Here is a 24,063-nt window from a genome sequence, read left to right as displayed (position 1 = left end):
GGGACACCCGCTTGCTCGACGCCTCCGGCTCGAGGTAGCAGCTCGGTCTGCCCAGGGCAAAGCTCCCTCTCGGCCTCCTGGCTCCCGCACGGGCCTTTTCCCCTCGCGGAGCCGCGGCCGGGGAGCAGCGCGGCGGCGGCCGCGGGGCCGCTGCGGGCGGAGCCGCGCCGCCCCGCTCCGCCCCGGCCCGCCCCGCCGCCGCCGCCGGCCCGGCCCGGGCAGCCCGGGGAGCCGGTGCCCAGCGCGGGGCGCCGCGCCGCACCGAGCCCAGCGCAGCGCGGCCCGGCCCGGCCCGGCGCCGCGGGGCGGCTCGCCGCCAGCATGCCGCTCGCCCAGCTGGCCGAGCCCTGGCCCAACATGGAGCTGGTGCATCTGGACACGGAGGTGAGCGGGGCACCGCGGGACGGGGCGGGGGGGACCGGGCCGCGCCGGGCCGCCCCGCCGGGATCCGCGCTGAACAAAGGAGCGGCCGGGCCGGCCAGGCTTCCCCGCCCTGCTGCCGGCTCCCGGGGGTGCTGCGGGTGCCGCCGCCCCGTTTCCCTGGCGTGGGGGAGTGCTGCCGGCCAGGCACGGTGATGGGCTGGGGAAGGGGCGAGTTAGGCGGCGCCGTGCGGGCGGCTGCTCCCAGGCAAGGGGCTGGCGCGGTCTGTGCATGCAACCTGCTCCATGGGAGCTGGGAGCGCCGGGGGCTTCGGGGCTCCGTCGTTGCCCTTTCAGGCTGTGCTTGTTCCGAGACTGCGAGTGGCGTGCGCCTAAACCTCTTCCCAGGTGTAGAGGGGCGCAGTCCCTGCCGAAGGACCGGGGAATAAACACCTCACGTCTCGGGTCTTTCTCTTCAAGGCTCCCTTGCTATCGTTCTTCCTAGACCAGCTGCCCAGGCAGGCCTGCCTGTGTTTCAAACTCCCTGGTACTTCATCATGCTTCCCTGTTACTTTGGTAGATGCTTTGCTTTTTCTCTTCTAATTATGGCTTCAAACCCAGATACACAGGACACTGCACCTCATCTGCCCACATCTGCAGGGTTGTGTCACAACCGTCTCAGAACAAAGGCACAGCTTTCAGGAGTTTTCACCCATTGCAAAGCAACTAGCTAAGGCAGTGTGCTCTGGCAGTCTTTAGTTAAGCATCTTCTACTCCAAATTAGAACTGGCATCCTTCCTGAACGAATGATATGGGTGTTGTGGATTTTGCCCAAAACCCTTTACTTGGACCCTAGCAGTCTCCCATCCTTTTGGCCATATTCTCCTTTGCTTCCTCTCGTGCCTAAAGATATGGTGACAGTTGAGTGGTCAGATTTGCTCATTCCTGATTAAAATTGCCTCTTAAATGATCTTTGCCTTCAGCAGAGGCAGCATTTCAACTCCCACTGCAATAACAGGTAGAGGTCTGCTAGCAAAAGTACGTGAGGTTGCCTAATTTTCATCAACCAGATATGGCAAGACTTCTCTTGGAGATTTCCCTGTGCCAGAGGTGCTGCATGTGGTTCACAACATCTAGGTTGAAGGTGCAGACGCAGCCAGCAGCAGGCTCGGACATTTGCTCGGAAGCAGTGCTGGAGTCACGAGGATGTCTGTGCTCGAAGGTGGGAGAGGGGGGTGGTTGCTCAGCCTGCAACGACTGGATCATGATTCCTGAAACCGCACTGTGCCTTCAGAGCCCATCTGAGGTACTGGGATAGGTTAGAGGTAGAAGACAGTTTCTCTTTTCCTAAATAGGAAGATATCCTGAAAAGCTAAATAATGAAACTAAACTCATAATGGGAGAAAAGTAATACCAGTGCCCAGGGCAACAAATGCAATTGGCAAGATCAGTTTACTACTTAATCCTACCTCTTTCAGGTGCCAGTCAGCTGGCTGTGTCAAAATCACAAGATCTCTTCTGACCGGAAATGGCTGGGGGGGAGGTCCCATATATTTGTCAGCTGGAGTCAGCTGTGAAGATCATAGTAGTTAGCAAGGATTATTTTTCCCATTGCACTAGTAACCCATGTGTTAATTGTAAACTGAAACACGGGGCCTGACTCTCACTTCCCGGGTATTGCCTTCCCCCATTTCACCTTGGCTAGAGCTCTAGGTCACCTCCAAGATTGGGAGCGGTTTGCGTGGGATATTTCAGAAAATCACTTTCTTTAAGCCTTAGAAGGGCTGCGTCTCTGTGTTGAGCGGGATGTTAGCAGTTTATCTTGCCATTGTTTGAGCTGAGCGGGGACATGCTCTTGTTTCCAATAAGGAAATACAAGATGGATGTTCTTCGCCTCTAAACCTGGCTGCCGTTGCCTGTGCCAGCTGCTGGCGTGTTCCTCTAGCTCTAGCAGCATATCTGCAGGCTACATAGGGGGACGTGGGCTCAGTGGGATATCTGCACCTTGTGAGGTAGAAGTTGCTGAAGAGAGGGGTCTGGGGAGAAGGTTTTAGCTTCTCCTGGGCAAGGTGGAGACTTTTCTGGAATGTCAGTTACGTAAATTGCCCTGGGATCTCTGCCATCAGGGGTTTGAACCAGCTTCCTCGTACCTTTGCTTTCTGAGTCACAGAGCAGAGGTGCTGTCACTGTGCTGGTGAAGGCATCGGGCCTATTGTCTGGAGGTTTGGGATTTTTCCACTGCACTACAGGAACGCTAGCAGCCTGTTCTGGGGGTCTGGTCACAGCTGGCGCCTGCTGTCCCAGCCTGCCAGAGCTCAGTTTAGAGCTGCTCTGTGGAAAATGCATGGGAGTGGGTGGCAGCAGGAGTGAGGACTAATCCATTGCAGGAGAAAAGTGGATCCACCTCTGTCCTGGGGACTGAGCTAGTTTCATCATATTTTTTTTCTCTGTTCTCTCCCCTGCTTCTATCATTTAGAATATTGCTTGTGTAGTTGAAAAATCTGGCTGGGGCAGAGTACAAGCAATAGAATGGAGCTGAATGACTTCATCACCGTAGTGATGGAAACTGTCATCTAGGCTATGCTTTTCTTTAAACTCTTGTCTTGTTACATGAACATACAGCAACATAACTGACGTGGGATTACCATAAACCCAACCACTTCAAGCTAATTATTTCTGCTTGTATATGTGCATCCTCTTATTGAGCAGAAGCTATTCTCACGTAACTATCTTTTCCAAGCATCTTAGCTGAACAGTGCATAAAACAATGATCAGAAGATACAGGAGGAAACTATGTGACTTTAGTCTCTGATATGCCTTGTGCGCAGTGCAGCAGACTCCTTGGTCTGTTTTGGCTACATTGGTTCTGTTGGAGATCTTTATTTCCTTTTTCTAAACTCCAGTAGGTAAGAGCCGTAAATTCTACTTCAGAAATAATAAAATGTCTTGTTCTTGTGTTGAACTAGCAGAAGCTCTGGGGTGATGGCTGTCTTCCCCTCCCTCCTCCTCGCTTGAATGTTTTACGATTCATTGAAGCTGGGAGAAAGAGTTCCTTTTGGTACCTTGTGTTATACACTGACTAGGCAAAACCTAGAGGTCCAGAAATAGCAGTGGGCTGCCTGTCTAAGCAGAGCTGTCAATAATCCGCGGTGATTTGTGCTGATCGTGCTAACTATAGAGCACAGGCCTCGGTGGTGGTAGGAGTGGGCACAGTCTCTTGTGGTCCCGGCAGGGGCGAAACTCGCCCTGGTTTCAGACCAGAGTAGCAGCGGCCAGCTCTGTAAACTCTCTGTGCCATGGTTTAGGTGGAATTAAAGAGGTTTAAAAAGCAAGATGTCCTAAGATAAATATCTCCAAGTTCAGTCTAGGCTGGCAGTTATGTAACTAAATACATTTATATTCCAGTATACTTTCCTGTGTTCTATTAAGAAAACTCATTAGAGTAGCAAGCATACAGAAAGGCCTTCGCATTACCTCTTGGAGAGGTTTAGCTGTCACTCACCCTAGAGGTGCCCGAGCTGCCAGGCTGAAGCTCCATGTGCCATCAGATTAGCTCTCTAATCTCCATTTCCCATGGCCGCACTGCAGTACTAGCTAGAAAGCTGCGGAGACAGGCTGCTGGCCCCAGTGAGACACATGCATCTCCCTTCTTGGTGGCTGCTCTGCCACCAGTCTGCATCAGCAGCTTGCTGCCATGGGCACCTGAGGGAAGGAGCTGTGCCACCTAGTGAGATCCTTGTAGCAGGTATTGCTTGGTTACTGCCCACAGGGAGCCCTTCTGAGCTACTTTCAGGGTAGGACGTTCAGGCAAGTCCTTTCCGACCGCGAGAACAATGTTCTGTGAGAGTGTATCTGGCACAATCAGAGGCAAACACATACGCACTTGCTAACACGCTGTGCATGGTGTGCAGGAGGAGTACAGAAATAAAGCATTTTAAAGAGACAAACATCAGACCAAGAAACCCACAAACTATTTCAGCTCTACTTACAACGTAGTGAATAGCCATTTTCTGTCTTGTGAGGTGATGAGTCTGCAGTTGTGAGTGTATTTCCATCCTGGAGGTTTACAAATGGCTCTTGAATCCTGTCCTGTATCAGAGAATAAATACTCTGTTTTTCCCTCTGGAGTAGAAGGAAAGCATTTGGCTCTAAATACTACAGTTCTCTCTTTACAAATCTGTCCTACACCAGCTTGAGAAAGTGACTGTTGCAGCAGGAGTTGGTGAGATGAAATGAAGGAAAGCTGTTGAGGGCAAAAGGGCAAATCACTGCTGCCTCACTCCCTGTTCTGCTCTCAGACCTTGTTCTGCTGGTGTCTTTCATATGGAGGAAGTCTGGCAAGTCCAGGGTTAGCACCTGATGTCTCCTGGCTTAGCCCTGAAGCTGACGGGTTGAACAGACCCTGTGTTCATTTGCCATGTGCTGATCTTCCCAAGGGAAGGAAGGCGCTTGTCCCATACCCAACTTATTCCCTCTCCTGACACGTGCCGTGTAGATCCGTTCTCCAGGCCGTGAGCCAGGCTCCACTTCCCTCTGTTTGACATGGAAATTCTCCTTCTTATGGGACATGAGCTGTTTTAGACATAAACAGCCCTCCCAGAGTTATGGTTTTGATTAGCAACGACTTATGAATTGTTGATCAGTGACAGCTGAACCAGTAAACATGAGCATGTTTCCAAGTCTGGCTATCTTGAGCACAGTATCTCTCCCCTCTTTGTGGAGGATATACATAAACACAAAATCTTACTTCACTTCTTAGATATTCTTTATGCTAATGGCAGCAACAGCTTTGTGTAAACATGAGGACTGTGTTCCTCTGGAAGAACTTGGCTTATGTAGTAGTGCTATTACTTTTTTTCAGCCATTGGCTGAAAGTGTATAGAAACTTAAAACTTACTACAGTTGGTACAGCGGGTGGTTTATGGAGCTCAGAATGGGTCCAGATAAATAAAAATGTTGCTGGCCTAGCATCAGTCTAAGAGGCAAATCTTCCTCTCCTCAGCTGATGCAGCAGTACTGTGCATTGTAGTAGAATTAAGCTGTTCTGTGATGTGCTGCAGGCAGCACGCCTTAGGATGAAATGGGAGGACAGAGGCCAAAATATGGAGATATATGGAAACATTGGGCTATTGTCCATGAATATGGAGCATCTGAAAACTAAGCTTTTACTTAAATGAGTCTTTTGGCTGCAAGCTGGTACCCAAGCAGTTTAAAATTGGCAATGATGACCTCCTATGGAAAACAGAAGGACATAAACCTGTAAGCACCATTTGAATGCGGTAGAAACCTACTGAGGTATTAGCGTCAGGTTTTCCAGTGGCCCCAAAAGCTCTCTGATGAGTAATAAGTGCAAGTTTTCCCTTGCTTTGTGTTAAAGGAAAGTAAAATGAATCTAGGCTAAAGAGTGGAAGAGGGTAGCATACTCCTCCAATATGCCAGATTGAAGTCTTCTTGTTTTTTCCAGGAAGGAGCTGGCTTTCTTTCTGTTAAACTCTTGAAATGTTGTAAAACCCAAACTGAACTAAGAGTCTGAAGCTGAAATATAACTGCATTGCATCTCTTCTCTTGGGCCATAAAAGCAAAAGACAAGTGAATAAGTCTGCTTTGATTTTTTTTTCAAAGAACATGAGGACTTCCATGAATTTTTGCAGCCTGACACTGTAGTACAAACAGACATCAAAACAAAATCTTCTTGCCCTTGTTTCTCTCCCCAGTCTGCAGAAAAACTTTGGTACACGCTTATCATGCTCTGAGTATCTGTATCTAAGCAAATCCCACCCACCTTTGCTCCTGCGCCTGCTGGCTTCTCCAGGCACGGTGCTGTGCTGAACCTGATATGCCTTTGGTTCAGCTCTGAGTGTGACCAGCCCGATGCCATTCCAGGCAGTTCAGGTCAACTGTTGTGACTTTGTTAAAGAGCTCCAGCAACAAAAACTTGACTTGCAGGCCAAAGGTGGCCTGGAGGCTGTAAACTGCACTCACTGCCTTTACTTAATCTCCCCAGCTTGCTTCTTTAGTGGCTCCACAGCAACAGCGGAGGGTGCAGCTGCAATGTGAGCATGGGAGGTGGGATAGTGCAACAGCATGACCATGTCTCTAGAGCAATTTCTGCAGGGTGTGCTGCTGAGAGTGGAACTCCTGCACACCTGGGAACACACACAATTCCCCTGGGAATTCATGCTTGAGGAGCGAAAGGGTGAAACTCTAAGTGGCCCTAACTAATTGTTGAGGAGAGCATGGAGGCACACCTCAGACAAGAAACTTATTTATGCAAGGTCTTGGCAGAAAAAGTATTTTGCTATGTCCTCTAGACACGTGGGGAATTCTCAGCGATCTTGTACCATGGCTGAAAGTGGCGTCCTTCTCTATCTGTCCTGCATGAAAGGCTCTTGAACTAAACAGTCCAAGGGGGTGTGAGAGGAGCGGTCCTCGTGCCTGGCATTCGCTAATGGAGGGTTCTCTTGCTTTGCAGAATGGGCAGGCTGCTCCCGAAGAAGGTGGGAATCCTCCATCCCAGGTAAAAATGCAGCTAGCTTTAAGTCTTTCACTCATCCCTCTGAGCTGCATGCAGTGTGTGAAGTGACTTTGTGAATGGATTGGGGAAGACTATTTTTAAATCCTTTAAGCTGCTGCTTTGTAATCTGGATGGTGCATGTGGGAGAGTGAGTGTGAGGGCCTGAAGTGGGGGAAGACGAACCCTCTCTTTTCCTGTCTCTTTGGCCATCCAAACACACCTGGAAAGTTTCCCAAAAGCAGCGTTCAAGGTTTATCTTGAACCCTGCATGGGAAAAGCTACCTGAGTCCAGCACACTGGAGATGGACAGGTGGCCAGAGCAGAGGGTCAGAAGTGAGGATCTCTGGAGTGTTCCAGTGCCATGTTTACACCCTTCTCTATGTTGTGATCTTGCCAGATGGGATGAGAAATGCAAGAGTTTTTAAGTGCTTTGACGTGGTTGTCCTTGCTGAGTGCCTAGTATCTCAGTTTATTCTCGTGGCTTTGCGGGGCTGGGAGGAGTTGCACTTCTGACAAGTTACCCTCTGTGTCCACAGTGATACTAACAGGGAATAGTAGAGGCAACTGAGCTGGTGTGTCTTGTGTTTTGGGCTACGGTCTTACGTGCCGGGCCTTCTTCAGACACCAAAAGCTCTTCCTGCTCTGCAAGGAGCAACAACATGTTGCAGGACTTGATTTCTCTGATATGAGCCCTTTCCAGGCAGGAGACCCAGGACCCATATTGTTAATATGGGTGTTTTCTACCAGTAAAAATTGTGCCCATACTTCTCTGTCCTGCAAGATACTGTGCAGAGCAGTACCTCGAAAGTGCAAGTCTTTCAGGATTTCCTTTTCTAACACGTGCATGTTGTGACCGTGAACAATTACACTACATGTTTGATTTGGCGTGGGAGACCTTGCTGAATGGATTGTATAAAGTTTGTCCTGCGCCTTACACTCAGTGAATGCCCTATGGCAGTCTGTCACACTGAATCATCTTCCTCTTCTGTGCTAAAGGACATGGAAGCTTATTTTATTGTTTTTTTTTTCCAGTTGGTTGCCATCACAAAGAAGTTTAAGCCTAAAAACAATTGTCTACTTCTCAGCCAGTTCCTTTCCAGAAACTCATGTTGAACTTTATTGCTCTAGCATCTCAATTACCTGATCTGCATTTCTGTCCCAGTTGCTGGACTGGCATGTTTCCAGTGGCCTGCAAGAAATCTGGCATAGGTCAGAGGAAGTCAGGTCAATGATAATGTGCGCTTCTCTCCCCTGAGAATAATTTTTTTTTCATGTTTCTTCACTGTGTCTGCATCTCTGGCATGAAAAAAAAAATATGTCTCTTCTGGTTATATTCCAGCTGGACTTCTAAGACTTCGCCCCTTTCATCTTCAAACACTTGTCTATACTGCCCTCCTGTAAAAGCAGCTAAGGATGTTGCTTTAAAAATAATTACAGCTTCTTTCTTTGAAGGTCATCACACTGGGAGCAACCCTGGCTAATTCCAGGTGTAGATGCAGCCCCACAGAAAGATCATGTGATAAAAGCCTAAAAGGAGTTGTAGTTCTCTTTGTCCCTCTCTGTCTGTCGCTGTCCCTCTGTGTCCACATCGCAGGTGAGGAGCTAGAGCAGAGAAGCAGGGCAAGTTGTCCAACATCCCACAGCAGGTTGGGAAGGGAACTTCAAGGGCCTTGTGCTGGTACAGGTGTCCTGCTTTGCACTTTTCCAAGGCACTGTGCCCAAAATGCCTGTGCACAGTGTCTGACCATCCCATTTTCGGTAACTTCTTAAATGTATGAAGCTCTGTTACGTGTTCCTGAAATAGCCTCTTTAGTATTTTCCAAGTTTGTACAAGGTACGTAGTCTACCAGCACACACACAAATGAAATCCCTACTATAAACACATACCTTCAGGGCTGACTCTGGCACTCCAGACCAGCTCTGATGCTCCAGAGAGGGGAAGCAGGCAGGTAGTTAACTGAATGTCTGAGTATTTTTATGTTCATTTGGGGGTAGACATTGTCATCAACAGCTTCTGGCAGTAGCTTTTTGGTTTTTGCCTATAGCAAGGACTAAAGGAGGAGAGCTGAAGCAGCAGTAAATGTTTTGATTTATGTACTCTTAAGCTAAAAGTTGCTCAGGATCCCTTACCTGCCCCTCAAATTTAGCAGGCTATGCATGGAGAGCTGTAAGGGTAACAGGCACCTTTATTCTATGATTGTATTTGCTATCCTTTTGCAGCTAATTCTGTGATCTCTTCTAAAAATAGCCCAAAGCAGCAGACAACTGGGATTATTCAACACCCACGCAGAAGTGCCAGCCCTCCCCCTGTCCCCATAAGTGGGATGCTGCCAGAAGTACAATATTTATTTCATTGGGCAATAACCAAAGAAACTTTGAAAGGCAGAAATCCAAGAGTTCCTCAAAAGAGTTAGGAACCTTGCAGCTGGTAGCACAAGACTGATGCCGTCCAATGCTTCAGTCTTCTCTATCTCACCATCTTACCTGCTGTTGCTGCATCTTAAGGGTCTTTGGACAGGCAACACAAAGCAATGGTCACTATAGGTATAGTGAGGGGATGTTTTGGGCCAGGTTTTTGGCTGTGGTCTCCAAATAGCTTGATACTTCCAAGCTGCCTCTCTAACTGCGACTTGGCTTCCTGCTGAGGACATCTCGTGCATTTCACAACTTCTTGTGGCTTTTATTTTTGTGTGGATTCCCATCTTTCGAGAAGAATTGTGGTACGCAAGTCCCTGCAAGTATCATACCTTAGTGTTTTTATCTGAGTATCTTGGAAATGCCTGCAAGATCCTACAGTCTGGGCAGAGTTATCCAGAGTGACTGCCTCCCCTCATATGGCCATGAAAGGAACCTGTCTCTGTAGGGTCAGGGTCATTGCAACAGCATTTCAGTTTGGGTGCCGTAAGGAATTCACAGGTTCAGAAGCTGAGCACTCTCCTGCCAATGAGCGTGCTCTTAAATTGCTGATGTCTGAATCCTTGCTTATCTGGATGTTCCCTACTGTAAGGAGCTTGCGATCAGCCAGGCAGTCCAGACCTCGTCCCTAAAACCGGATTGCTAATCCAGTGCTAAATTGAGCAGGCCACCTTTGGAAGAGATAGGTGTACAGGGATGGCTCTTCCCCCCCCCCCCCTTTGGGGCTTTAGGGTGGCAGCAGTGTAGTCAGTATAGGGTTTTCAGTGCAACTTCTGTGGGCTACTAACAGAAGAGCTCTTCTTCCAGATTCATGTTGGTGGTGGAGGCCTCGTGCTGTAGGACTGCTGCGCCCAGTATCCTGTGCATTTCAGGGAGGGCTCTGAGTCTGCTTTCCTCCTGTTTTACATTTCCTTTGACACAGCCTAGGCTGACAGGGTGTTCTTCCATAGAGAGAAACATCTCCTGTGACAGTCCCTGAGTTAACTCTCTGCCCTCCCTAGCAGTGCTGCTTATCTGTGCTGATCTTGGTCTCACCCCAGAAGCAGAGTGGAAGGTCTCTTGCCTCGCTCTTGAAAGCTGCTGCGTGCCAGGGGCTAATTGGCAATGCTGTGTATTGGTCTCTAGGTACTGAATCTCATTCCCTCCTATGTTCTTTAGATTTTAATTGTCAGGTAGACTGAAGATTGATCCTTGTTCAGCTGGGGAACAGCAACAGAGGGCTTGAATTCAGGAGAAAAATTGAACCTCTCGTAACTGATGTTTTACAGCCTGCTCTGTAGCCAGCTTGGCTGAGGGGTGAGCATGTGCTCCCTGAAGGTGCCAAGTGTGAGGAATTATGCATGAAAGTACAACACCCAATTAGTGAAATCACTTCATAATGAAGAGCAGAGGAGTTGATTTGCAGTGCTGAGCGTGCCCACCCTCTCTGGAGGTAACACTGGCACAGTCTGGGAGTGCTGATCAGCTTGTTCTTGGGTGATAATCACAGTGGCACAATGAAAACCAGGGAAGTGAATAAGTAACCTCTTACAGCTCTGCTTTGCACCATAAAAGAGACCTTTGAGACCTTGAGGCAGGAGCAAGGGCCAGCTCTGCTGTATGTTCCAGATGTAAGGTGCTCCACCTGCTCAGGCTATTTGGCTGCAGACCATAACGGGAACGCAGCAAAGAAGACACAGCTCTTACCCAGATCTGTGTAACTCACTGAGTGTGTGGCAGAAACATCCACTGACAGTTGTCCTTTTTCCTCTGGAGCTGCATCACCAACTGGGAGGTCAGATGGGGGAACTTAAAGCACCTGCTTTTCACAGTGTGGGTGGGGGAGAGAGTCATCTGAGACCTGCTGGCCATCAAAGGGCAAGTCCAGCATGCCCATCTAGTGTCCAGGTGGTGAGGGTCTCTTGTTACCTAGGCCACGTGTTATCAGCATTGCAAGACAACTTTAATTCCAGGCTGAGTGCAAATCTTGCTGACAGAAGATGTGTTCAGTGGTGTGATCCTCATCAATATTGGACACAGCTCTAATCTTGGCCTCTTAAAATGAAGGGTTTTAAAACAAACAAATGAAATGCTTTCCTTTGAAAAGAGGCCTGGTGTGTTTGCACAGCTGCTGCTGTCTTCTCTAAGAATCAGAAAGCTGTTTAATGTGAGAAGATACAGGTATCTCAGCAAACCCCTTCTTCTGTCCGTTTTTTTTTCTTTTTTCTTTTTTTCCCCCTCCAGCAACTTAGCAAGGGGTGATCCTGCTGATCTGGTGCCCACAGTCTGTATAGCACCTGGGATAACCTGATGCGAGCAGAACATCTTGAGTGCCGTGTTGCCTGGAAATTTGCCTTCCCCTCTCCAACACGAGGACTGGCTGGAGCTATTGCCACTCTTTAACACTCAGCTTTTTCAGCCTGTCAGTGGTAAAACGCTTAGTTAAACTGGCTGTTCCATATTGTCAGTTGAAGTATCAAATGGTTTTGTTTTTAATGTAATGCCTGACAGCTGCCCAGCTTGTTCCTGCCAGAACGTTTGCTCTTCATCCTTGGCAAGGCTGAGCTATGGTTAACAGCAAGCTTCTGAGCTCTTAAAAGAAAAAAAAAAAGCCCCAACAAATAAATGCCTGTTTGAGGAGCCCAGTCTCTGATGAGCTGCAGACTCTAATGAATAATTGAAGAGGGGTCAGTTTACAGGACTTGCACATGAGGAATGCAGCAAAGTCTGCAGAGCTCGCAAGCAGCGCTGTAACGACCTCCTGCACATTGTGCCTGGCGTAGTTCTGACTGATCCAAACTGCTGTGGTTTCTCCTCTTCCCCTTTCCATCCTCCTTATGAATTAATAGATCTGTACCCAAAAACCCTCTTTTACTGGGGGGGGGGGGGGGGGGGGAAGGAGGGAACACTCACTGTTTTGCTGCCTGAGGTAGCTGGAGGAAACCTGTGCCATCCAACCCTTCATCAAGGTTTGTAGGGTGAGTTCTCTTGAGCCTGCAGCAAAGCAAGAGGATCCTTCTGTCAGCCCTTCTGTGGCCTTGTTTCTCATGACTTTTTGAGCTGTTGCTTCTTTTAGGAAGAAGCATAAGGGAAGCCAAAGCCCTATCCGTACTTCCTCAGAGGACTAGATGAGCCGTGTGTTCCTCTCTCTCTCTCCGAAAGAAAGGTGGGTTGAAATTAGCCCCAGAAGATGGAGTGGGGAAGCTCTGTAGTGGTGACTGTTGCCTCTGTGCCAGGGACAAATGGCAGAGTGTACAGATGCTGGTGAGAACCCCGAAGAGCTCAAACTCAAGAACTTATTTATTCCCGTTTGGTTTTTGAAAGGGTCAGAGTGGAAAATGTGTCCCTGGAATGGGCCACAGGTGCATTATTTAACTCTGAGCTTTGTGTCCTGTTCGCTGGATTTGGAGGGCAACTGGCTTCATCCCTGACACAGGTGCAGATCTGGCGCTCTCCCTGTAGACATGAGCAGTTTTTCCGGAGCTCCTGCAGCTTTACAAGTGTCAGCTTTATTTGGAAGCTGAAGCGTGGTTTTGACACAAGCAGTAAATTCCTTCCATAGCTCCAGGTGAATCTGTAATACCTCTTTTCCCCTCACTGTGCTGTGTGGCCTGTCAAGTGTTACCGCAGGGAGAGGCTATGGACTGTTTTAGGGATTTTGCAGCAACCAGACAGCACAGACAAAAACAGAAGCAGCTGCCATGGGTGCTGTAAGTGGGTAGGGGACAAGCAGCACTTGCAAACTTTGGACACAGAGAGCTTTGAGCCCTGACCCTCTGCTAAAGACTCCTGCCTGGCCTGGAGCCTTTCCCCTTCCCTGTTGCCCTTAGCAAAAACTACTTAGTGGCTTATTTGCCTGGTGCTGCCTCTGCGGTGAGGAAAGCAGGGACACTGTCCCAGCTGGCTGGGCTTAGGAGGAACTCCAGCAGCTCTTGCTGTCATGTTGGTCCAAGGCAGAAAGAGCCTTTCCTCACTGCAGCTTGGAATATGAGCCCTTCCCTAGCTTGTCCTGGAGTGCAGATCCAGGAGTCATCACCCTCATCTTCAGATATGGAAAATGAGGAAATTCATCTCTTCCCCAGAGAAAAAAACAAACACGCTGTGTCGCGAGCAGCTGTCAGACCTGTCTGTGTTTCTTGTGTACCTCAGCTTCCCGTTCTGAAGGGAGCATTCATGCAAGGACTTAATCCACGCTTGCAGAAAACACTGCAACCTAGACCTCAGCAAAGCTTCTGGGGTGGGTCTAGGAATACTGAACTGACTGCTAGTCTTTTTGTGCTCCCTTAAGCACTCTGGGATGTGGTAGTATTGATTCCCTCACTGTAAGAAGAGGTGTATTTAGCTGAACTACTCTGGCTCAGGCTGGCCTAGTTACAGATCAGGAATATGCAGTATCTGATTACAGAAAGGGGGAGGTGATGTCTGTGCTGTCAGCAGGCCAGTGAGAAAGCACTGTATGCGAAACCAGAGACTGATGTCTAAAGGTGCGTATAGTGTTTGGGGCTGCCACTTCTTTTGGGCTGATTTGTGCAGGCATAGCACCAAGACAGGAGCCTCAGTCTCCGCATCAACAAAGAGTGGGGGGAAAAAAAGTTCCTTAAAATGAAGTTTTCTTATCTTAGGTGAAAAGGACAAAACATGTTATTCCTGATATTCAGGATGACTATAATCCTGTAATGCGATAGTTAGAAAGAGGAAAGCTGCCAGTCTTAGTGTTTTGCTGTCCTGGGCCTAGTGCCCAGGTCAAGTATATGCCTTGCAGCGTGGCTAAGCAGTGGAGGGAGGTGGTTGCTGGCTACCACAGTGGGTTTTTTACAGGTGTTAAAGGAAAATTTGCTTGGTTATGGCAGGCACTCATCCTATATGCTCTCACCAGGGTGCCAGTAACACGCAGCTCAGGGTGCATTTTGCATGTGTGGTTTTTTTTTTTTCTTTTAATGCTGATGCAGTTCAGAGCCTCTTTCTGAGACAGTGACAAACACTTTACTTTCTATGCATCTTGCACATGTCCTTCCTAGAGGGTCAGACAGAGGTGGATTCTTTAAATATGCACATACCAAAATGTGGTATGTATAGGGCAAAGGCTCTACCAAGTCCCAAGACCATTTTCATGAATATCTTGCAACAAAAAAAACTGCCTGCAGCGTGTGTGTTGTGGGAGGAGTATGGAATTTGCGTGTTCTTGTGATAGAGAATAGTTTCCACATCCCACGATAACTCCAGGGGCAGCAAACAAGTCTCATTTGTAGTTGTGAAACCAGTGTTATATTTTCTAACTCGGTTAGAAGGAGTCTTTGCTTTCTCCAGCAAGAGTCTGAAACTAGCCGAACTACAGCACGTCTGGGTGGAGGATAGTGCTTCAGCACTAGTTCCTAAGAATGATACTCATTTAGAAAAGTCTGGGGCATGGTCTTTTGGTTTCACCGCCATCAAAACATAAGTTTGTCTGAGCTTGATCAGAATGGACTAACTTTTCTCCTTGCTGGGAAGCAATCTCTAGAGCTCCGGGGAGGCAGTATCCTTTGCACTTTCTAAATGGTGACTAATTTGTTCTTTAGAAGCTACGTAATTAAGTTCTTCCTTATCTTCTGGCATTTAAAGGTATTTTCCTCTTTGGTATCTCATTTCACTGGGTGCAAAGTTCTGCCTGCTGTGAATGCAGCTCTGCAGCAAGCTAGCGGGCCACAAATGAGCCATCGGAAATTCTGTTTCGTGAAGGTCTTTTGCCTGAGCTTGTGTCTTTAGCCCCAACTATTTAATGTCAGCTGATCCCAGCCAGTTGTGACTTGTGCCTGGAAAGGGTGGAGTTTTTTTGTTTTTTTTTTTTTCCCTCTCTTTTAGAAACTTGCCAGATCTGGTGCCAGAATTCCTCCCCTGGAGAGCTTGGCCCAGGAGCAGGGAGGAGAGCGAAGGAGTGCGAGGGGGGATCCCTGTGTCTGTGCCAGAGTTTTTCTGCTCTCTCTGTATCTACTCACTGTCCTATGAGAGACCCCAGCTCTCTGGTGTAAAGCAGCAATTTTGGTGCTCCTGATGTGATGAGTCGGATAACAACTGAGCAGATCAGAAAGGATGCTGTGAGGCAGAAAGGCTTGGTTTGCCATGGGAATTTCACTGTGTGATGCCAACTTTTGTCATTTTCCTCCTTCAGCTTCAGGCTTTGCTTGGGAAAATGCCTTATCCCTGTGTCAGTTCCTAAATCCCCTCCGTTTCCAGGGGTGCTGAATATTCCTCCAAAACCTACTTAGGAAATGGGTCCATTCTGCTCTTGCCTCCTGTTTTCAGAACAGAAACACATTTTGGACTTTAAAGATGCTCCGAGTGCCACCTGCTGGAGTGAGCACGAATGGGGAGCCCAGCAGCTCTGGCCAGCCGTACCTGGCCAAGGTGGCTTCAGTGCCCTTGCGACTCTCAGCCGGTTACTGGCAGTGAGACGGCCTGTCCCACCCTGTACCCACTGCTATCTGTCACTGCTGTCCCACCGCATCCGGCTGGGAAGTCCTGTGGCTCTGTTACAGCCATTCTTCTGTGTATTGCCCAAGAGGGTGCTGGTATCTAATTTGTGGCCTCCAGGATTTTGCAGCATTTCCTTCCTGTGATAACTCTGTCCACCTTCATGGAAGATGATGTGGGTTGCTTTCGTACTTACAAGAAAAGCGAACCTTCTCTGATGAGCTGGGCCTGTTGAGCATGGCACAGAGCTGCTCCCTCTAAATGTGGAACAGCTTGGATATTCCATATTGTAAGGAGCAATTCCCTTTTTAGGAATTTACTAAGCTCTTCTTGCAAACCTCTAGTGCAAACGCTTTCTGTCAGGAACCCACCCCCATCATTATCCTTTCTCAGGAAGCTCCAGCTGACGAAGTCTCCGGTGTTCTTTAGCTGTGTTTGTGGAAGTGACTTTGTCTGAGACTTCCAGCTTCAAAGCTGCCCTGCAGGAGGCCCTGCCTTCCCCCACCCCATGCGCTCTGGCGGGCTTGCAGAGGCTTTTGTCTGTCAAAACAGCATATGCCCTTGTTCAGCATGAGCTTTGCTTAAAGTGCACCAGGACTAACAAAGCTGTCTCGTTCCCTGAAGATCTGTCTCTCAGATTGCTCTAAGAATCTCCCTCTTCTTTTAAACTCTGTCCATGACCTGAAGCATTTATGCTCTCTTGCTTCTCCCTCCTCCTACAAAAGCTGTTGTGAATTATCTGATGTGTCAAAGGCACAGGCCCACCTTGTACCTGCATCCGCTGCCTCCTTTTATAAAACCTCCAACGCTGAATTCTTCTACAGCTTTTCCTGCTCCAAGCACGGTTGGAAGCAGCTGAGGAGCTCTGGTGCAAGGTCCTTCTTCCTTGACCTCTCGCAGATGTGTGCAAGCACATGCTAAGCTAAAGAAACTCTCTCTAATAAAAAACATGTTTAAGCAGTGGTCAGACCTTCACTTGGAGCATGCAGCCCTGCACTATTGCTGGATCTATGATGATGCTGGAGTGCGAAAATCAGACCCTGGCAGGTTGCAAAGCTGCAGGGAAGGCCAGGTACAGCACTGAAGGAGCTGGTATGGCACAGGGAGTGTTGGCTAGAATTAAACTAGTTGGGGCATGTGCAAGGGAACAGGACAAATTCTCCTCCTGGCAGGAAGGTCTTTAAATCTACTTGAGGCTTCACATGACTTTTTTTTTTCTTTGATTGTACGTGTGGTATGTGTAAGCAAGAGAGATGGTTTCAAACTTTAAGCTCTTGAATACATACATGATAATGAAATGCCCACTTAATTAGAAAAAGTGAAACTCTTGAATCCTCCTGGTTGTTTTTTTTGACTTCAACGACTGAATGAAATTAATACAATCTTGCAAAATGTTCTGCTTGGCTGGACTTCTGTTTTTAACTTCTCTTCTAAGCTGCAGTATGGCCTGCCTTGTCAAAACTAGGATTTAATAGTGCTGGTTACCACATTTTGGCTGACGGTTTTAAAATCTGAAACTAAACTGGAGGCAGTGGTGGGTTGACGTGGTAGCTGCGTCATGGAGAGGTGCGTTCAGCACAGGTACGTGGGGATGCTTTGCAGCCTAACAGAGCAGCCAGCTCCCGACAGGTCCGGGAGCAGTCACAATCCTCTCGGCCGATGTTGGTCAGAGGCAAGGTTTCCTGTGGTACGAGGCAGCGGTGCTTGCTGCGCTTTCCTGGAAGTCGGTGGATGGCAACAAAGCGAGCTGAAATCTGCAGCTGCAGATACAACCATCTTGCTGCTGTGGGCAGAGCTTCCTCTTGTGTCAAAATGGCTCCTGCCTTGAGGTCGGAGTGCCCTCATTGCAAATCTCCTTTCTCTGGTGCCTCCTGGCCTGTCTCTCTCCGAGCAGGTCCAGTCTGTCATCTGCGCTGGCTGACAGGTGCATTCAGGCACGGGTAGCACGAGCTGAAGCCCTGGCTTGCTGAGGTGCACAGTGTGTCTCTGCTCAGGAAGGATCTGTGCTTTAGGGCAACACGGGCTCCCTGCAGGATTTTGCAGCCTGAGGTGGTCCCAGAAACACCTGAAGGTGGTCCACCAAAGAACTGCAGGCAAAAGTACCTACTTTGGGCCAATTCTTCAGCTGCAGCTGAGAAAGACTATCAGCCTTGCCCAAATATGGTCCTCACACAAGGGGAGGCAGTGGCTGGTGAGGTTTCTTTGCTTTGTTTGTTCCCCTTTTTGAGAATCACCACCTTAAAAAAGAAAAAAAAAAAAACATGTTGCAGACCAAACTGGCTTTGCCTCTCCGCTCTTTACAACAGCAGAAAGTACCCTTGCTTCCTGAGTGAAGCTAGTGGGATCTCGTGGTTCCCATTTATTGCAAGCTCCTTCTAGAGCGGGAGCACTGGTTACCAGCAGTTGCCGCTCTTATGTGGCGGGGATCATTGTTCCAAAACAGATTGCACAGCACAACTTTGTGCAAAACTTCAGGAGTGTGAAGTTCCCAGGCTCCGGAGACCCTGGTGGCACAGGCACCCTCCTGTCAGTCCCCAAGAGCAGTTGGGGCTGGAGGGGTCTTCACAAGATGCAGTACCAGCCACCACGCACTCTTAGGGCTGCAAGCACCCATGCGTCTCCATCAGCTTCATCAAGACCTTTGTGCTTTCTGGCCTGCAGCCGAAATCTCTCTTGAAGCATTTCTTTGGTCTAGCATGGGGGCACAAGTCCCACTTCTAAAGCATGTTGAAATGATAGCAGCTGTCTCTCTTCAGACAGCAGTTTTCACACCACCAGCTTCCTGTTTGTGAAATTCTGATCCTTCCCTCCCCTCTTTGTGTGACTGATATCGTTTCCAGTGCTTGGTAGGATGTAATTGGATCTTGGCAGGAGGCAAAGGCAGTCCCTGATTATTCTGGTTTAAAACTAGGGTTAGCAAGATGTCCTGTTTTACCAAGCTGATGCTAGACTTGCTGGAGCTTAGCCCTAAAGTCTCGTCTGCTGACACAGAATTAATTACAGCACCTTTAAACCATGTACCGAGAATCATTTCTATCTGTCACCATTGGATTTGAGGTCATCTTTCTTGGGAATAAGGTGCTTGTGCCAGCACGTTCACACAGAGCTTGTAGATAGGTCTTGGAGCTTCGATGCTAGTGTCTACTGAACAATTTCTTGCCTGCTGTTGTTCAGATAGTCTCATCTCAGCTCTCCCAGGACTCTTGGGCATAGGAACAGGATGAACGGAATTGGTAAACTTGGTTCTGTCCCCAACTTTTTGCCTCTGCCAAAAATACGGAATAATGCCTAGAAGCAACTTAAATCTGCTCTGAGAGGGTCAAACTCATCCTGCATGTGTAAGGAAGATGACAGATGGAGACTTTTCCCTGGGTTCAGCCTGTGTGTTTCTTCAACTTGCAACCTGCCTGTTCACAGGCAGCTGCCTGTACCACAGTTTCCCTGGGTGTATGCCGCATGCTTGGCTTCTCTGATACAAGGTGATATTGGAATTACCTTATACTGGAATTATTGCCTGTTTATTTGGTACCAATCCCATCTCTTGGGAGCAGAGACAGAGGAGTGACTGAGGTCCATACTGTCTGCAACAGCCCTCCCCTTGCTGGCTGTTAACCACATCTGCAGTGAAGAGCTGATGGCTTCTACTGCCAACTAGTAATATTTTATGGTCTCTTAAGTTTAGCAGAGTGACTTCATATTGGGCCTCTTCCTTGTGAAAAGCCTCAGGAGTTCAGAGGGCTGTTTCTGGGTGAGCAAAGAGGTGGGTAGGTTGAGTCAGACCCCTGGTGAGGCAGGAAGAAATGAGGGTGCAGCTATGTGAGTGAGCAAAGAGCTCTTGGGGTGCTTCTGTGTAGACATACCTGTAGTTTGGAAGCAGTTTTAATGCTGCAGTTCAGGGAGACACTGAGCAACTTAACAGCTGCAGAAGTTGCATGCATCTGGAAAGAAGTTCAGCAAGGAATGGTAATTTTGGATGTGGCAGCTGTGACTTTTAAGGTACAGAGTGGGCACAGCTAAAGGAATGCTGATAAATAGCAAACAACCTTGCAGTGACACAAGTAAAACAGCTGGGTAACTTGTGAAACCGTATAGAGCATGTATTTTGCATAGATGAAACGCACGTGGCCTCCTGATGGGAACTGGGAGTAAGCACACAGCTTACTCTCTTTTCCTTGCAAACCCAGATATCATGGAGGATTTATTCAGAGACACAGGACTATAATTATTTTTCTTTCCCCTCCACCCTTGTTCCCATGTCTGCACTGTCTGACTTGGCTCATTCCAGTTCCTATCTCCTTCCCCCTCTGATCATATTAGGACATTCCTGGACATACTAATGTACTGTATAGAGCAGTGTTACTAGGTAGGAGTTGACCCCTGAGCAAGTGGGCAGAATTGTGTAATGTTCTCATAAGATGTCAGCATGCAAACCTCACATGGGGCCACTCAGCAGTTCCGAAAGACCTGAACCAGCAGGGCGCAGGCTGCTAAGCACAGGGAGAAAGCAGTAACGAGTGCAGAAAATGCTTCCTTCTAGCCCTTTCCCTGGAGATGTGCAGTGCTGGGTTTGAACAGCTGATCGCACCGGGATCACATTTGTGCTGCAATCAGCACAAACCAGTGTGCTGCTCGGAGCAGGGGCAGTGTGACTTTGGGGAAGAAAGCTGGATGGAGCTTCAGTCACCTCTTGCTGGCTAAGCAGTGACCGAAGTCACTCCTTGCGTCCGTTTTCCTATCTGTAAAATGGGGGATTATAGTACCAATCCTCCTGAAAAGCTTGCTGAGATTTGCTGATGGAAAGAGCTGCATATAGGCACCAGTAAAATCATCCAGTGTCTTCATTTGGCTGCCGGTATTGTGCAGTGATCGCCACAAAGTGCGATTTCCCCATATGAAACCACAGTTTCCTTTCAGCGAAAACTCCCAAAATACATCCCAGTGACGTAACTACTACTTGGGGTTCTTGTGCTAGGCTGGGTGCTGCAGAGAGCTCCAAGTTCAGAAGCCAGCTTGCAAACTATGGAAGAATAGCAGCCTAGAGCTTTGGAGATGCTGAGGCTCCTCTTTCGCAGCAAGCCAAGGATCCAGGAGGCAAGTGTCTAGCTATATCTGCGTACAGTACTGTGCTGTCTGTTCTGCAGGACATGAGAAGTTGGTGAATTGCTTGACCTTAGAGAGCCTTAGAGAGTCCAGTTTTAATTAGCAACTTCTACTTTGGAAAAGGCATTCTCATGGTAAAACTGTTCTCTAAGAAATGCCTTTCCTAGGTGCTGCCAGAATTTTGGGAATGTTTTGGGACCAGAGCATGTGTGAAGCAAGAGAAATTAAAACAGCTTCTGGTTAGTTGTTGATGAATAGGAAGCTAAATGCCAAAAGCATAATCTGTTGCTAGCTCTTGCAGTTCCCCCCCCCTTGCATTCAGATGTGTTGCTCTGTCAACCAGCAAAGTGACAAAATGTGAGCAAAAACAAACCTGTCTCTTTGCTTCTGGCTTGTAAAATTCTTCCTCAAAAAGAGGAAGAAGTAGGAAAGAGGACTTGTATTTTAAACTTCTTTGTCTTGGAAAGAAATTATGTATGTCCCCAGCCCCTGTTCTAGGATGACTAAGCCATCTGTGCAGTTAGAACGCGGCATTAAGAAGTTCAAAAGTTGTCTCCTCCTCTGAATTGTAGCAACTTCCTGATTTCAAACCTGGCCGGTGGGCGTGGGTGTTCTTCAATTTTCCAGGAGCAGCAAATGTAATTTCCCAGTCATGCAGGAATCTGTATGAAATGGCCTCCCCTGAGGCTGTAGGCGTTGGAAGATGGCTGATAGCTCCCAGGAGCAGTATCTTACGTGGGTAGGATGAACCTGCAAAGCCACGCTATGCTTGTGGCTTTGGCAGAAAAATCAAACCCATCCCACCAAACTGGTGGTTTACGCACACTCAGTGGTCAGAGCAAGGTGCTGCAGAGCCCAAGCAGTGAAGGAGCAGGTTTCCTTGTAGGTGGATGTGATGCCCAGGAGGGAGTGTTGAGGTTTGTGTGATCGCTTTTGGAAGCTTGGGAAGGGGTTCAGTTGTGGCTTTGTTAGATGTGTCAGACAGCTACCAAGAGCATCCACTTCCCTTCACAGTGGAATGGGACAGCTACCTTCTCCCAGATCTGGAGAGATTTTTGCTACCCCTGTGCCAAGAGAGCAGTGGAGGGGGAGGAAGAGGTGAATGCAGTGGCTCCTCTGATCTGATTCAGTCTTTCCGGAGCTTAAAATCAGTTAATTCTTGACTCTAATATCACTGTTTTCACGCAGCTCCTCCCTTCCCTCAGGGCTTACTTTTTCTTCTTTCATTTCTTTCTAGCTCCTGTCCTACTTTCAGGCTACTGATAGCGGGTCACAGTCATCCTGCCTTGTTCTGTGCCCACCCAGTTGATGTTCTTGGAGCCATAGATCCCTGTCAGCAACACAGGTTCCCATGAAGTCACTGCTCAAGTCCCTCTCCAGATCCCTTCTGTGTGCAATCACATGAGTTTTATCTCATCTGCAGCTGAAGACTTGAACCTCTCAGAAGAAATGTTCTAAATCTGATTTGATTTGGGGGTGATTTTGTTTTTGTTTAAACTTCAGCTCCTTCTCTCAAAACCAACTAAAAAAGAACCTGTGATAGCAAATCTAAATACATGCAATAAAATACAACAGACTTGGGGATCTGAAGTCTGACCTTCCAAAAACTTGCTTCTTCCCTTAAGTCTTGAGTTTTTGGGAGGAGAGAGTGCCACATTCTATTTGAAAAGTGGTTCTTTTCTCAGCTCCTTTTAAATGCTTTTGCATCTCTCCCCATATGGGTTCATAGAACTGTGCCTGGTCCTAGAGGCAATGTAAACTAATATTTCTGTTTCTGCTCAGGGACCCCTGTCAGAGCAGCTGAGCTGGCCCTTCCCTGTCCTCAGGGGATGCGATGAGTTTTTGTATTTGAATGTGTTCCTCCTGGTTGCTTTAGAAATGCTGAGTATTCCCCTAAGGAGAAACTCTCTCTTAGTCAAGGGGAGGGAGAGTCCCAAACTTCTCAGCTTTACAGTACTGAAAACTCAGGACATCACTATGAGAAAAGTTTTGGAGTTTGTCCAGATGTAGCTGACAGAAGAATCTGATCTAGATGCTAATCAGCTTGCCAGAAGTCCAGTCACTCTCTCTTAAGTGGTGAGGCTGTGAACTTTGGGGAACGTATGACTGATTTTCACCACTTTGTCCTTCTCCACTGCCTGTTGTCAGTGTCCTTCAAAACCTTTAATACCAGCTGGCTCCTCCTCTTCTGGCACCATCAGCACAACTCAAAATCACATCCTGAGGAGGAACATGTGTTGGGATGTCATCAGTGATTCTGTAAATAGCTTGCCTGGTCCTGCTAGACTAACCTGTTGGGAAAACAGTAACAGAGTACCACAGACCCTCTGTGCTGACACTCATTTATTGTTCCACAGGCAAAATCAGACATCAATTGGATAGAGAAAGACCTTGTGGACTCAGCAGACAAGGTAAGAGAGCTGGCCATAGACGTGTGCCTCAAGGAGACTCCTGTGTTGAATTCACACTTTGTCTCGTGACAGATAGTCTCAACAGTCTGACACGTGGGCACCTATGAGAAGACGTAAGCAGTGTTCACAATTACCTCTCTGAAAAACAACATTTTTGCCATACACACCTACTGCCCCATCGCAGCTAGGTAGAAATGCTAATACAGAAAGCAGCTATTAGTCACTTGCTCACGTGACATCCTAGTCTTGTCTTCATCCTCCTCCTCTTTCCTCCCAGCCCACACCCGTTCCCGTGCAATCATTCTTGTCTCTTTCTGTGGCTTTCTGATCTTGTCAGCTTGCTGGGGTCGAGACCCCTGTTTTTTAGTGGCATGTATGTGTAGTGGCTTTTTTGATTACTTTTTAAAGGTTTCTCTTCCCTGCTGGGTGGCTGATAACATGTTAAATTGTCCTAGCTGGGACAAAATTTGCCAGATCTGAGAGAAACAGCTCCAGGCCCACATGCAGAGAGCTGGCTGCCTGCCGCTCCTGCATGGATTAATTGAGCAACATAAAGCTTCCTTGTAACTGCTGATGCTCATCTTCGGACTGTGCGCTGACATGATTTCCAGTTTACTGGGACCCTGGTGGAATGAAGAGGTGTCAGTAAGAACTGAGTCTCCTGGAGACATCTGTTTAGCAGCTAGCTATTCAGCACTGTTTTGTACCATTCTCTGGCAGCTACTCAACCTCCCAAGTTCCCTTGCTTTGGACTTTGTCACCTATTGTTGAGGTTCCCTTTGCGGCGCTGGGACCAGCTGGTGTGCTCGTATTAAGTCATTTGTTTCTTTCGTT

At 48.1% G+C, this 24,063-nt stretch overlaps 1 protein-coding gene across 2 annotated transcripts in view; it reads left to right on the top strand.

The window, feature by feature from the left end:
- The first annotated feature begins 290 nt into the window (after positions 1-290).
- The window catches only part of RPS6KA1 (ribosomal protein S6 kinase A1), a 40,459-nt gene continuing 16,686 nt past the window's right edge, over positions 291-24,063 (top strand). Inside the window, exons 1-3 of one of the 2 annotated variants that reach the window (XM_062594133.1) lie at positions 291-384; positions 6,833-6,877; positions 23,176-23,229. In XM_062594133.1, the coding sequence (XP_062450117.1) occupies positions 322-384; positions 6,833-6,877; positions 23,176-23,229 (162 nt within the window). In that variant the 5' untranslated portion in view covers positions 291-321. The remainder of the gene's footprint in view (positions 385-6,832; positions 6,878-23,175; positions 23,230-24,063) is intronic. The other variant, XM_062594132.1, reaches the window with a different exon arrangement.

Source organism: Rhea pennata, chromosome 23, assembly GCF_028389875.1.
Source record: "Rhea pennata isolate bPtePen1 chromosome 23, bPtePen1.pri, whole genome shotgun sequence".
Lineage (NCBI taxonomy): Eukaryota > Metazoa > Chordata > Aves > Rheiformes > Rheidae > Rhea > Rhea pennata.
This window is presented reverse-complemented; position numbering and strand designations above follow the sequence as displayed.